Source organism: Glycine max, chromosome 17, assembly GCF_000004515.6.
Source record: "Glycine max cultivar Williams 82 chromosome 17, Glycine_max_v4.0, whole genome shotgun sequence".
In the NCBI taxonomy this organism is placed as follows: Eukaryota; Viridiplantae; Streptophyta; class Magnoliopsida; order Fabales; family Fabaceae; genus Glycine; species Glycine max.
In genome coordinates, this window is record NC_038253.2 from 31,872,057 (window position 1) to 31,887,760 (window position 15,704).

At 34.0% G+C, this 15,704-nt stretch overlaps 1 protein-coding gene across 2 annotated transcripts; it reads left to right on the plus strand.

Annotated features, from left to right (window-relative positions):
• The first annotated feature begins 8,741 nt into the window (after positions 1 to 8,741).
• LOC100800023 (cyclin-H1-1) lies at positions 8,742 to 13,571 on the plus strand. 2 transcript variants are annotated; one of them, XM_041010955.1, is made up of 14 exons: positions 8,742 to 8,902; positions 9,293 to 9,478; positions 9,672 to 9,722; positions 10,015 to 10,093; positions 10,261 to 10,379; positions 10,498 to 10,571; positions 10,802 to 10,922; positions 11,008 to 11,076; positions 11,402 to 11,443; positions 12,324 to 12,401; positions 12,838 to 12,896; positions 12,994 to 13,078; positions 13,175 to 13,263; positions 13,361 to 13,571. In XM_041010955.1, exons 2-14 carry the CDS (start codon positions 9,419 to 9,421, stop codon positions 13,470 to 13,472), a joined length of 1,038 nt encoding a protein of 345 aa, XP_040866889.1. In that variant the 5' UTR covers positions 8,742 to 8,902; positions 9,293 to 9,418; the 3' UTR covers positions 13,473 to 13,571. The 2 variants fall into 2 exon arrangements, with proteins under 2 accessions (XP_040866889.1, XP_003550146.1); XM_003550098.5 differs by having other exon boundaries at positions 13,369 to 13,571.
• Positions 13,572 to 15,704: the final 2,133 nt, after the last annotated feature.

Sequence of the window (15,704 nt, forward strand, 5' to 3'; positions counted from 1 at the left end):
ATCCATTCTTGGACAGATTGAACCTGTAGATGTCAAGTATAAGGCTCGTCTGGTAGCTAAGGGCTACAGTTAGAAAGAGGGTGTGGACTATAATGAGATCTTCTCTAGGTTTTTGTGTTGTGGTGCTAGTACTTGCATCTTCTCTACTTGTACCACAAAGGATGTACCTTACATACCCACTGTAGTAGATGCAAGTACTAGCACCACAACACAAAAACCTAGAGACAAGTGGACAAAAGAAGATAGAAGAAGAATCCAGTATGATCTTAAAGCCAAAAACATTATTACTTCAGCCCTAGGAATAAATGAGTATTTTAGAGTGTCAAATTGCACAAATGCCAAGGAGATGTGGGATACTCTCCAACTTACACATGAAGGCACCACTGATGTGAAAAGATCTAGAGTCAATACCCTTACACATGAATATGAATTGTGTAGGATGAACCCTAATGAAAACATCCATAGCATGCAGAAAAGATTCATACATATTGTTAACCATCTTGCTCCTTTAGGAAAAATCTTCCCTAATGAAGATCTAATTAATAAAGTTTTAAGATGCTTAATGATGCAATCCTCCCTAGGAAGGGACCAATCACCAGAACCATGAGCAAGAGGCTCCAAGAAGATTGGGCTAGAGCTGCTGAAGAAGGCCCTAGGGTTCTCATGAACCTTAGGGTAGATTTCTGAGCCCATGGGCCAAGGTTGGGTCCATTTATCTTTGTACATATTAGACTAGGATGTCATTATATTTGGTCCTTGTATTTAGGGCTCCATATTGTAGGTAGGGTACCCTAGAAATATAGGATTTTTCAGCCCTTGTACTTTTGGGCACCTAGACTAGTTTTTGTATTAGGGGTAGTTTTGTAATTTCACATGCACTAAGTGGATATTTGATGTGTGTGGTTGGAAATAAATTTAATTGAATTGGTAGAAGCCCAGTCCAATTAAATTTTAGAGGGGGAGGTGAGCATTTGCTTACTACACCCCATTGCCACATCATATAGTCACACTTTGTGCATGTCCTTCATGCTTTTCATGCCTCATGACACCTAAGCATACTTAGTGGAGAATCTTGGAATTGATCTTGGATTAGTGGGCTGAACCATAACTAAAATTCACTAATCATAATTAGTGAAATTTTGGCTCCAAAGTTTGGCTCCACAAATTCAATTTCAAATTCAAGTGAAATTTGAATTTCCCTCCAATTTTGTGTGACACTTAGGCTATAAATAGAGGTCATGTGTATGCATTTTTTTCAACTTTGATCATTTGAATATTAACTTCAGATTTCAGAGCTCTTTTTGAGCACAAAATTTCGTGCTCTTCTCTCCCTCTCCCTTCATTCATCTCCTTCTTCCTCCAAGCTCTTATCCATGGCCTCCTATGGTGGTGAGCTTCTTCTAGACTCATCTTCTCCTTGAAGTGGCGTCTCCTCTCTCTCTTCCTTCTCCATTCCGCTGCCATTTATCTTCCAAGAAGCAAAGGAATCCATTGATGAAGAAGATCCTAGGCCTACAAGCTCCAATGGAGCTTGCATCACTTAAGTAGGGAATGGTAGCCCAAGGTAACTGCTATTTCTGAAAGTAAAGATCTTTCCTTTATGTCTCTTGCTACTTTATTTGGAAAATTGCAGGAACATGAAATGGAACTCCAACGTCTAAATCAAAATGAAGAAATCGACAAAAAGAAAAGAAGTATAGCACTTAAAGCCTCTTCATCAATGTAAGAAGAAAATGAAGAAGAAGAATCATAAGATGAAGAAGACTTCTCACTCTTTGTGAAGAAGTTTCAAAAATTCATCAAGAAGAGAAGAATCGAGAGGCGTCAGAACTTCAATAATGGAAGAAAATCTCAAGAAGACTCCCAAATTCTTATATGCTACAAATGGAACCAACTTGGTCACATCAAAGCAAATTGTCCCTCAAATGAGGAATGGCTTGAGAAGAGTGACAAGAAAAAGGTATGAAGAAAGAAGGACCAAGAAGGCCTACATTGCTTGGGATGACAATGACTCATCCGATGGTCCAGAGAAGGAGATCAACCTTCTAACCAAGGATTATGAGAGCGGTGAGAACATCGCTCAAGAAGATTAAGCAAAAAGTAAAAGTATGACTTTCATCTTTGAAGATCTAGATACCTTTAATCATGAAAAAGGTAACATCAAAACCATTCTCTTTTTAAAATTTATTTTGGTTGAAATTTTCCTTCAATTAATTTGATTATGATGACTAACAAAATTTTGTTTGTTTGTCTTGATTGATTGAAATTGTGAGAATATGTTTATATGTTTTGATTGAGTTAATTTTCTTTCTCAAAGCATGAAGTTTTTTTTATAAATATTTGATAATGTCTATGACCTTTATTCTTCAATACTTGTGTTGATTATTTTGATATAATTGAATATATACATGACTAATTTTTTTAAAAAGATGATTATGCATGATTTTGAATGTGATATGTGAATTACTTGCTTAAGGTTCATTCATAAAGTTTTTCAAAATCCATTATGTTTTATATTTATTTATTTTTATATAAGAATTTTAAGATATAAAGTACTTTTTGATTCTGAAAAATGTATTATCAAGCATGAGCATGATAAAGATATTGAGCATATAAGTTTCAGAAAAAATAATGTTTACTTGATTGATTGAGTTCTTTGAACTTTCTAAGTTTTTAAATTACCTTTAACAAATTTGAATGTTTGATGATGCCTGTGATATATATCCTTCAATCCTTGTATAATTCTTGTTTGATATGTTTAAATTACTTGATTGATTGTTCAAAATTTATTTTGCTTTTCAAAATTATTATATTTTATTTCAAATAAAATTATTTTGATATGATAAAACCTTCTATGTTAATATAAACTCATCTTGGTAAGTGTTGATAGTCAATTAGCACTTAGCCTTAGGAAAAAGGTAATTGTTTTAAAATTTGTAGATACTAAAAACCAACTTGCAGACACCTTCACAAAACCACTAACCAAAGATTCTTTCTACACCATTAGAAGAAAATTAGGACTTCTAGATGCAAGTGACTTAGACAAATGATTTATGTTTTGATGACTTATGACTTATTTGTTATTTATGTACATATGCTTCTATTATAATGTGAGGATAATTTATTATCTTGTTTGATTTCTATAAGCTTCTCTCTTTTCTTGTTTAATTATTATATTTTGTTTTTAAGCCTTGTATTTGGCTATGTTTTTATGACATTTGAATACTTAGTATTTCTTTTATTATTTGATTAGTATGACTGAACATGATGATTATATTTACTTGCTCTTGGTTGTTTATGGTTATGAAGTTTTAAACTTAATTATTTTGATGATGTATGACTAGAGGTATGCATTTTTATTTGGTTATTATGAATGACTTTCTGGATTATATGACATTCTATAAAGTATTATCTTTCTAAGATTGATGAATGATTAAGATATCTTGTTTGATTGTTTTCTATTCTTGTGTATGTCATTTATGTATGGTTTTTATATTTCTTACCTTTCTAAGTTTGATGAATGGTTAAAATATCTTGCTTAATTGTTTTATGGTCTCTTGTATGATTAGTTATTTATGTATGTTTTATATTTCTTATGCACTTTGGATTTTTGCTGATGCCAAAGAGGGAGAAAAAATAAGGATTAAATCAAGAACTCACATAATTAAATAACTTAATTTCAAGTGAAGCTTAAACTAAAAAACAAAGGGGGAGAATATCGAGAATTAAGTGAGTGATCGACTAAAAAAAATGTGTATGTGTTTCTTGATTTCAGGGTTGTCATCATCAAAAAGGGGGAGATTGTAGAAGCAAGCTTCAGGATGATGAATCAAGATGATTCAAGTTGTTTTGATGATGACAAAGATAATGACAAAAAACCCAAAGAATGAGTTCAAGATTGAGTCAACAAGTTTGAGTTTCATGAGAAGAAATCAAGAAGATTCAAGAATCAAGAGAAGTTTGATTTCAAGATTCAAGAGAAGAAGAATTCAAGTTCCAAGAGAAGAAATCAAGAAGACTTCACAAGGATAGTATTGAAAAGATTTTTCAAAAAAAAAAAAACAAACATAGCACAGTTTTGTTTTTCAAAAGAGTTTTCTCAAAATTTTCTAAGTTACCAGAGTTTATACTCTCTGGTAATCGATTACCAGTTTCCTGTAATCGATTACCAGTGGCAAAGTTTGATTTCAAAAGCTTTTAACTAAATTTGCAACGTTCCAATAGATTTCAAAATGGTGTAATCGATTACAAAGATATTGGTAATCGATTACCAGTGTATCTAAACGTTGAAATTCAAATTCAATTGTGAAGAGTCACATCCTTTCATAAAAAGCTTTGTGTAATCGACTACAAGGTTTTGGTAATCGATTACCAATGATAAGTTTTGAACAAAAATAAAAAAGATGTAACTCTTCCAATGGTTTTCAGGTTTTTCTAAAGGTTATAACTCTTCTAATGATTTTCTTGACCAGACATGAAGAGTCTATAAAAGCAAGACCTTGACTTGCATTTCATAGAACTTTTGAACACTTACAACCTTTAAAAACAACTTTTCCACATATTCTTTTATAACCTTTGAATCTCTTTGAACATCTTCTTCAACTTCTTCTTTTTCTTCCTTTGCCAAAAGCTTTATAAAGTTTTCTGGTTTCCAAACCTTGAAAACAAAAAGTGTGCTATTCATCTTTTTCATTCTCTTCTCCCTTTGTAAAAAAGAATTCACCAAGGAATAATCGCCTGAATTCTTTTTGTGTCTCTCTTCTCCCTTTTCCAAAAGAACAAAGGACTAAGTGCCTGAATTCTTTTGTATCTCCCTTCTCCCTTGTCAAAGAATTCAAAACGACACAGTCTGAGAATTCTTTTGATTCTTCCCTTTCCCATAAACAAAAGATTTCAAAGGACTAACCGCCTGAGATATCTTTTGTTTCCCTTTCACAAAGTTTCAAAGGACTAACCGCTTGAGAACTTTGTCTTAACACATTGGAGGGTACATCCTTTGTGGTACAAGTAGAGGATACATCTACTTGGGTTGTTGTGACTAAGAACAAGAGAGGGTACATCTCTTTTGGATCGGTTCAAGTGGAGGGTACATCCACTTGGTTGTTCAAAGAGAACAAGGGAGGGTACATCCCTTGTGGATCTTTGCTTGTAAAGGATTTTACAAGGTTGAAAAGAAATCTCAAGGACCGTAGGTCGATTGGGGGCTGGATGTAGGCACGGGTTGTTGCCGAATGAGTATAAAACTCTTGTGTTTGTCTTCTTCTTCCCTACACCCTTTAATTTCCACTGTGCACTTTAATTATCGCTTTTACTTTTGGTTAAGTTTCTATTTCTGTTCTTTACTTTCTTAACATTTTAGTAAAAACTTAAGAAGGGTAGATTTTTAATTAGTAAATGTTCGTTAATAATTAATTCAATCCCCCCCTTCTTAATTATTCCGAGGCCACTTGATCCAACACAAGACAGTGGTACAAGAGGTTCGATGCTTTCATCATCTCTTAAGGGTACGTCCGAAGTCCTTATGACTCATGCGTCTATCATAAGAAAGTGGTGGATGGTTCCCGCATCTACCTCCTTTTGTATGTGGACGACATGCTAGTTGCATCTAGAAACAAGGCTGAGGTTCAGACGCTAAAGTCACTACTTGGCAGTGAATTTGAGATGAAGGATTTGGGAGCAGCTAGGAAGATTTTAGGCATGGAGATCAAGAGGGATCGAGTCCAAAGGAAGTTGTTCTTATGTCAGGTGGGGTATATTCTGAAGGTGCTGAAGAGGTTTGGAATGAACGCGTCAAGACTTGTCTCTACACCTCTGACATCGTCCATTCGTCTGTTTGAGCTCAATTCTACTCAATCTGAAGCAGAGAAGGAATACATGGCTCGTATTCCTTATGCTAGTGTTGTGGGTAGTCTAATGTATGCTATGATGTGCACTAGACCGGACCTAGCACAAGCAGTTGGTGTGGTGAGTAGATTTATGAGCAATCCAAGAAAGGAGCATTAGCTTGCTGGGAAGCGTATTCTCAAGTACCTTAAGGGTAGGTTTGACATCGGACTAGTATACAGAGGTGACAACTCTTGCTCACTTACTAGATACTCAGATTCCGACTTTGCTGTTGATTTGGACGCGAGGCGTTCAATGACTGGGTATGCTTTCACAATTGGCAACTCTCTTGTCAGTTGGAAAGCAACACTCCAGCCCACTGTTGCCCTGCCAACTACTGAAGCCGAGTACATGGCTTTGACTGAGGCTGTGAAGGAAGGGATTTGGCTGAAGGGTTTGATTTCTGAACTGGGGTTTCCATAGAATGAGGCTATTATCTTCTATGACAGCTTGAGTGCAATCTGCTTGGCTGATGTGCCATCATTTTCTTCTATTTTCTAAACCCTTTTTGCACCATTTTAATTACTGATTGGTCTTAATTGTCAATTAATCAGGCAGCTTTATTATTTGGGCTCATTTAGCTAATTTGATGTTTTTAATCTAATTTCAGGAATTAATGAAACATTGGGCTTAATCCGGATTTTGGTTATGGACTTGAAGAGGGCAAATAAAGCAGCGCTTACCTTAGTTAATTTCTAATTAGGAAATTTCACAATTTTATTTTATGTTGTTCAGTGTTTGTTTCGTTTTGGGCCAGAGTATTGTAATAGGGCCCAGTGACTTTGAGTGACTCTTTTTAAATAGCAGCCTTGGGATTCGTGCAAAGCTATTATGTTATGCTATTTTATTATTCAGAGCTTTTGTTTTAGGTTTTCACGTTCTTCTGTTCTAAGGCTACTATTTTCGTTCTTAATGCAATTTTCTGTTTTCTGCTTCTAATTACAATTTCGTTGTTGCTTCTTCTTCTACTTTCATTTACGTTTTTGTTTCATTTACATTTCTGTTCATTTACGTTTCTGTCTCATTTACATTTCTGTTCATTTACGTTTCTGCTTCATGTTTCATTTGCGTTTTCTGTTTGAATCTATGGAAGGCTAGTTTTTCTGGTGTTGTTTCCTTTTGAGGACGAAGTCCAACTCTCTTTGAGGTTTCGTTTGTAATGTGGTTTCCTGTCAGTTTTCCCTTCACCAGTTATCCCAAATTCGTGAACATTAATCAGTGCACGCTTTGTGTTCGATTAATTGCCTCTGAGCCTAACTTGCGTTCATGCTTAATGGACGAAGGGGTAACTAGTGTATGTGGTGCCTAATCACGTATTGACAACCCTAAGTTGATTTTCGCTTAGTAAATTGAAATAGGGTTGGATTAAGTGGTTGACTGTTAGGGACGAATTCTCCATAACCCAGGATAAGAGAATGGCTTCTGAATCAGAGGAAACAACCCGTTTTTAATATTAGTAGTCTCATATTCCAGTTTACTTGTTCTGCTCTTTAATCACGAAACAAAGAAATCCCTCCCCAATCGTTTCTGTTACTGCGCAAGTATATTATGAACATTTGGTTTGTCATTGCTCGTTGGGAAACGACCTAGGATCACTTCCTAGTTACTGCATTTTCATGTTTATTTGATTCGGGTACGGCCTCGATCATTGGCCAAAGACAACATCCACCATGAGAGGACCTAGCGCATTGACGTCCGCTATCACTTCATTCGAACAGAGAAGAGGATAAAAGTGCAAAAGTTTGATACCAAGGACAACCCAGCGGATATGTTCACCAAGCTTGTTCCAAAGAGTAAGTTCATGCATTGTCTTGAATTACTCAATGTGGACTGCTGGAAGGATTAGGCGTCTGCGTCTGGAAAGGATACTTGCCAAGGTGGAGATTTGTAGAGATGGCAAACATTCTCTCGTCAGAAGCATTTGGACCCATACATTGAGGCTCTCGCATCCAGCTCTTTTCTGAAGCCGCGTCTGCGTTCATACGAGTCCACATATCTGTTATCTGTATTTCTGTTATTCTGTTGTAACTGTTAGAGTTAGTTAGTTAGGGTCTGTCTGTATATGAAGGGTCTTGTAATTGACTGAAAAAGGAGAGACTAACTCTGTATTCATTGCATTGTATTAAATAAGTGAAAACTCCCTATTTTCACTAAGTTGTGCTGGTTCTTCTTATCTCCTACTCTTCTTCTTCCTTGTGGGTTAAAGCTGCACACTCTGTTTCTTAACTTTTAGATGTTAAATTTGTAACAGCTTATATAAACTTGAAGGTGCAGGACAACTTTCCCAAGTTGTGGGAACCCAAGACCTTAGACACCCAAGAAGTAAGAGATCTAAAAAATCTTGCATGGAATGAGCTGTTAGACATCTTGACAATACATGAAGTCCACCTTCAACATCTGCAAAAGAAGAATTTTGCTGCACTCGTATCTGGATAAAACAAACTTCAAAAGAGAATAAAAGAAGTGTTTGTCCAAAAGCTCTGAAAGTACATATGCAAGAATCTAACGGTACTAAAATTAACTATTAGAGCCAGCAAAAAGCACCTTTCATGCAGACAAAAATCTCCTATTAATAGTTAATGATGTTAACATTAATATATTACATTAATAAAACCATGTTGTTTCAATTTTATCCTATATACTATATTATAAGGTCTTGGTTGGGTTCACATATTAACAAATAAAAAAACTTAAATGTGTTTTTCATATTTGAAATTTTATAATATATTTCTTTTTCAATTCACTATCTAACAAATATTTTTTTATTGCTTTATATTTTTAAATTTTACTTTTTCGTATTTCTCGTTAGTTTAAATTCGTTAAGAATGATTAAGTATGAAAAACATATTTAACAAATAAAAAATCCCGGACAAACTTAAATTAACTCGTCCACTCGAGCACTCGCCTTTTTACTACATAAAATGTTCGGAAGTTTCTTCCTCTGCTCTCCGTTTTCCTCAAACCCCACTCGCATTGGTCTTGCACAAACTCTTCAATTCCTTTTCTTCTTCGCTTCCAGGTAAATCACCTTCTCTCATTGCTCCTCTACCTCTCTTTATTTTTAATTTTTATAATAATTCGAATCTTTGCGCTCGTCTTGTGTTGAGTTAATTTTGGTTCTATTGCTCAATCTCGAATTTCATCTATCTTTTTTGCTTTTCGTACTTGTCCCTTCTTTTCGACTATCTTGTCTTACACCTAATGCAATTGTAAATATCAAAATCAGTTCAAAACCTTCTTTTTTTTTTCTTTCTTTGATAGCTTCGAGGTCCTTCATTTTTTGTTGTAATGTGTCAACATGATAGTTTTTTTTTTTCTTTTATGAATTTTACCAATGGTTTTAGGTATTCAAATTCAACAATGTGTATCGATAAAAATCGTCATGTTTGATAGTCTAATTGCTTTTCAGCACGAGCATTGCTACCTGACTTATTATCAGCTTGGAGAACATTGAGCTACCAATCGAACAGTGTCTAAACCATTTTAATTTGTGGGTCAAATAACAACCCGCCTCGGTTGCAATTCCTGATTGGCCATGGCTGATTTTCAGACCTCTACACACCGAGCCAAGTGGATTTTCTCTCCTCAACAGCTGGTACTTGTTTTGTTTCTGTCTTTAAAATTCATTTAAAATCAATATTCATAGTCACATTTGTTCCCCAAACAGAAGTTGATCTAATTCTTCTGCACAAGAGGAGCTTCAAGGAATATAGGAAATTCTATTTTCTGTTATATTATGTGTGCGATTTACTCTTTTTTTGCTTTTCTTATATCTATTTATGTTTTAGGTTGAGAAATATAGAGCTGCCAATCAGAGAGCCAAACAAATTCTAGAGAAGGTATGCTGACTTTAAACGCTTATTCAATAAGCTCTTGTCACATCAGAGCTTATGCCATAAATTTGACGATAAAACTTATTGGAATAAGTTAAAGTTAAAAAGAGTTTTTTTTTATAACATCCTCCAATAAGTTTATTGAAAAAAACTAAAAGACCCTATGGGAGTCATAAGGTATTTTCATAAGCTGAAATAAGCTCTTCTAAATGGCTCCATAATATTTCATGGTATCCTATGAACTATGAAGGTTTATTATCTGGCTGCTGATGAGTGATGACTATTGTTTTTTTTAAAGTGTGGAGCAACACTAATGGAAGTAGATGTTAATGGGTCGTTGTCATATCCTGAACCCCATATGACTGCAAAGGATAGTGGTAATGTTATTAGTGTAAATTTCACTCATTTTCCCCCTCAATATGTAGATAGCATTATGTCTTTTAATCTTTTAATTGTTTTCAAAGTATTTCATTAGGTTTTGTTCCCCTTGATTGACTGTGAATTTCTATTCTCTACTGTTCACAAGTGTAGTATTTTATGTCAGCTGAAAAACATTATCGAACAAAACCTCTTAGTATTGAAGAAGAACAATGTATAAAGGTATTTTATGAAAACAAGCTACAAGAAGTATATAACAATTTCCGCTTCCCTCATAAGATCCAGGTATGCAAGCTTTCCTCCCGAGATTTTAAATGTAACTGTGAACCAGTATGTGCTAATGAGTTGTTAGGGCAATGCTGTTTTCTTTTTTCAATATTTTGCAATAGTTTATGATATACAGGCAACAGCCCTTATCTATTTTAAAAGATTCTATCTGCAATGGTCAGTGATGGAACATCAACCAAAACATATTATGTAAGATTTGCTTCAGTCTTATGAGGACCTCTAGACTAAGGATGCATCACTTGTATTTTTGGCAATATTAAGTTGAAATTGAAACTAATTGATCATAATAGTGAATTCATTACTTAATTTATTTTAATATGTTGAAATTGGTTAGGATGTTTGCACCTGGTTAGTCATCAGTTTTCAAGTTTTTATTTACTTGTTAGCTTCTCAGTATGTCAGATCGAACTTTTTCACAGGTTGACCTGCGTATATGCTGCTTGTAAAATAGAAGAAAATCATGTGTCAGCGGAGGAGCTTGGTAAGGGGATATCGCAGGATCATCAAATGATTCTCAATAATGAGATGATAGTTTATCAGGCATGGATAGGCCTCAAATAACAAAGTGATCTCTTTCTTATTTTTTGTTTTTGTTCATCTATGACAAGAAACCCTTGTTTTGCAGAGTTTGGAATTTGATCTTATTGTGTATGCACCATATCGCTCAGTTGAAGGTTTTATAAATGATGTGGAGGTTTGTCTGGTTGGCCCTGATGCAGCGGTAAAGTTATGCCTTGGTGACTTGTTGGTCATGGGTTCGAATCCGGAAACAGCCTCTTTGCATATGCAAGGGTAAGGTTGCGTACAACATCCCTCCCCCATACCTTCGCATAGCGAAGAGCCTCTGGGCAATGGGGTACGAAGTTTTATACATTTTTTGAAATTATTTTTGCATCTCAAATAGTCAGAATAAATCTCCTGCTTCTTTTGGCTCAGTAATTATATGACTGCTGATATCAAGAGGGTTTTCTTCAATGCTTTTATTTTATTCTAAAAATTGTGACTATTGGCATTGGCAGGAATTCTGTAATGCTGGTGATGACCAGCTTGAAATGCTCAAGGTACTAATAAGCCTATTGTTCATCGTCATTGTCTGGCTGATAACATTGTTGTGACTGTGAGCAGATGAAATTCTTTTGGCTTTTTATTTTTCTTAAAAAGTCACTTTTTTTTAATAATCACTTTTAGAAGGCTTTCATGCATTTGTTTGAGTTTTTCAAAATAATCATAAGCTGAAAAAAATCTAAAATCTTACTAAAATCAGAAGCTATTATGAAATAGCTTCTAATAAAAATCAACTTTTTTAAAAGTGTTTTTTATGATTGTAAACAAACATAAATTAGCTTCTTTTTTTAAAAAAAATCTCTAAAACATAATCACTACATTACATTATTATACATTAGAATCACTTTTTTTTAATTATTAACAAACGAACCCATTATTCGTATTCTATAGCTAAAATTTATTTTAGAATATTATATTTAAATCATTGCATTGGGAACTTCACAGCTTGCAGTTTTTTCTGCACTGTAGATGATGTCGATCCATTTATCCATTTGTCGCACTTGGAATATATTGATTTTTTATTTTTTATATTTCAATTAAATGGAATACTTGGCATTTGACTAAATATTGAGCATTAATTACTAAAGGACCGCCCTTATAAAAATAAAGGGTCTTGAGGCTGTGCAGAGTTAATCTTGATCATTTAATGTTATATGGATGATCAAAATTTGCTATTCTCACATCTGACACTTTCCCGATGCACTTCCAATATGTGTGTAGTTATTGTTTCCTTTATTCCCTTCTCTCATGGAACATTAATTTTTATCGGTTTAACAATTGTTCTTCTGTAGGTGTATTAAACTTTATGCGTCCTCTTTCTTTACTTGGACATGTTCATTGACTTATTGGTGTTAAACTTTCTCCTGATGTATATAGACTTTGCAAGAGACAGCAAGATTTGAAGTTGATAAAATGATGCTTACAGATGCACCACTTTTATTTCCTCCTGGGCAGGTATTCTCAGAATAATAATTCCCTTGTAGCAGTGGTTTTGTTACAAACGGAAGCGAAAAAAATTCTTGTTCTGCCTTGCCTTTACCAAGGATTTAAAATAAATTTATCCAGCGGAAAACAAGTAATCCATGTCACAAGTCACAACTTAGGCTTGTGAAAATTAAATGAAACAAATTTCAGAAAGAGTGTTCAGCCATCACTTCTATGTAAATTGATTAACCATTATTCTTTTTTTAAACTTCAGTTGATTGTTTCAAAATTCAAAATATGCTTGCCAGGGTTTCCTAAATCATCAGAAAAACAGAAAACTTCACAATTACTGATTTGCAACTAAACGTTTTCTAATCAATCTGGATTTCAATATTCTAGTTCAGTTTTTTTTTTTTTTAACATTTTACTTGAAAATCTAACTACCTGTTTGTGACTTTTGATGCAGTTGGCCTTGGCTGCTCTAAGCAACTCAAATGCACTCCACAGAGTCATTGACTTTGATAGGTACTTATCATTGACTTGTGATATTGTAGCTTATTCTTTGACCCAAACTTATGTATCTGCTCAGACATTCACTCTTTACACTGATACTTAATTGCAGTTATCTTAGGGGCATTTTTTCCCATGAGAATTCCATGCATACAATGTCCGAGCTTTCTGAATCACTGAATGCAATTGATTCTTGGGTAATTGTTTCTCATTCTAATTTTTGTCCTCTAACCGAACAAATGTGTAATTCCAAATCAACATTTTGTTTTGGCTGGCCTTGGTTTTGTATGCAGGTTAGAAAATATAAAAGTCCTTCTGAGAAGGAATTGAAGCATATCAACCGAAAACTGAAGTCTTGTTGGGGTCATAGTTCTCATGACGAGTACTTTCTCTACCCTTAAATAGAATTACCTGCCGGTTCTACACAAAAAAAGATGTTTTATAGAGAAAATTTTGTGTTACATAATAACTTTGGCTAGTTTTACAGGGGCAAGAAGCGGGAGAAGAAATCAAAGCACAAATCCAAAAAGAGCTCAAATGAAGCTCAAAATATGTCATCTCTTGCCTAGCTCATTTCATAAAACAAGCTGACTTGCTCATGAATTCCTACATTTTTGAGTTGGCTTCAAGTTGTACTTGCTTTGCAATATGTCACTTGATTCAAAAAAACAAAATTTTTTTCATTCTAAATATTTGATAACAACGCATTGGATGATGATTTAGAATTTCAATTATCCAACGATGACCTATCATGCTTGAATCTTTACATGTATTTTTCACGACATAGTTTATGAAGTAATCCGTAACACTAGCTACCACCAACTCCAACACTTTTTCTTTAACTTGTTTGGTCAATGGTCATCATCTAGCTCTAATGAAGAGAAATTGTTTGGCGATAATGAAGAGTCATCACTAGATGAAGACATCCTGTAAAATTTAAACATTAAAACCAAGATTCGTAACATAACATCCCGTTTTTTGTAAAATAAATAAAAAGAATTTTGGTTAAAAATTAATAGTTTTTAAAAATTAAATAAATGAGAGAAAATAGTTTTTGTTAATTAAAATAAGGGTTTCATAGTATTAGAAAATATATAGAATAAAATGATATTTTAGAAAATAAAAGGATGTTTTAATTAGTTATTTATTTAATGAAATAGTAAAATAAAATTTATTTTTATAAAATAATAAAATAAAGAAAAATAAAGTAAATAGTAGACTCAGCGTACCTTAACTATAAATAGAGATATATTAGGTCAGTTTTCTCATTTACAATATGTTTCTATACTTTCTCGTTCTCTCAAATTCGTTTTCTTTTCTTTTTTTTCCAAAATCATGTATTTTTCTCGCAAACACCCAAATTCGTCTCAATAAAATTATGATCTTAGACTCGTTAACTGTTGAATCGTCTTGAAATTTGGACACCATCTTCGGAATCCAATTTTGCACATTTCCACGGTTGGGATTTGTGAAATAATGTCTGTAGAGAGAGAAATTCCCCTTGCACTGAGACAGTAAAATTGAGGCTCCAATTCCTTCTATTTCTCTCTAACGCTTGGAAATTCTAGCATAGCAACCATAGGAAAAGCTTGAGGAATCTTAGGAAACCACTAGAGATACCGCTATCGCTTTCGGACTACACATGTGAGTCCGCTTAGAGGTAAGAGATGATTTTATTACAATTGGGATTAGAGTGAACATGTGTCGGGATCTTTAGAAAATCAAATTGGGATTAATTGAATGAATAAGTGAATGATTATATGCCTTTAATGTTGGAAGATTGCTATTGTATGTGTGTGTGTGTGTGTGTATATATATATATATGATGTATGAGAAATGATAATGTGTTAGTGAGAAGGTGTGATGAGACATGTGTTGTGAACTTGACGAGTTGAATCACTTTAAGATGTGACGAGTTAAAATTATTTTGAGAACAATTGAGGAGTCATGTATTTTGTATAATTTATAAATAGAGTCTGTGTGCTAAAATATTTTCTGGGTTGTACCTGAATCAGGAGGGAGAGACCCTGACGTACTCTTTGAAGCCTAGGCCTTGGGGCTAAATACACCCAATTTGAGTGCTCCTTTAAGCCTGTGTCGATCTCACATGATTGGAGCATTCTCGCAAAACAGCGTGATCCTGACTGGTCTCCCTAATATTTTCTGTCTTGTCATGTACTCCTAGGCATCCGACGAGGTTTTTCACTGACATGGTACCATATTGCATATAAGATTGAATCTTAATGTATCTGTTGCATAACACCTGTGTAATGATCATTGTGACTTAACGTGATAGTGGGTAATGAATTATGTGAGTGTGAGATGGTTTGTTGTACTTGATATTTGTTGTTTTGCACACATGCTTAATGTGAAGGTGTGAAATGAGATTTTGAGTTTAAATCCTTAGGACAAGTGATGTTATGCAATGAGTGGTAAAATGGTGCAAATTGTGCTAAATTGATCTTGTTATACTTATATTATATGTGTGTGTGTGTGTCTTTGTTTATCTCTATCAATTTAGAAATGTGATAACTCATTTTTCTTGTGTTGTTTGTGTTTGAATCCTGTGATGATCTCGAACCTTGTGTTCGTGGGAGCAGATGACTAGGTAAATTGTTTTAAGGAATCTCGCGCTGGAGGGTGTTGGGACACAATGCTCTGATAAAATGTAACATAAGGGAATGAATTTCTATATTATTTGTATAATGTTCTGAACATGTTACTTTATGTTGTTTTGCTACTTAACTTATTTTCCTTTTGTAAAAAATTAATTGACAGCCTTGTTTTTGGGTTGGAGATGTTTTTATATTCATATTTGATAAG

Bases quoted from the DNA above. Each gene is read 5' to 3' on its own strand.
- LOC100800023 (XM_041010955.1), top strand. From the start codon at position 9,419: ATGGCTGATTTTCAGACCTCTACACACCGAGCCAAGTGGATTTTCTCT. The intron at 10,094-10,260 runs GTAATGTTATTA...ATTTTATGTCAG, and splicing joins TATGACTGCAAAGGATAGTG to CTGAAAAACATTATCGAACA. The intron at 10,923-11,007 runs GCATGGATAGGC...CTTGTTTTGCAG, and splicing joins ATGAGATGATAGTTTATCAG to AGTTTGGAATTTGATCTTAT.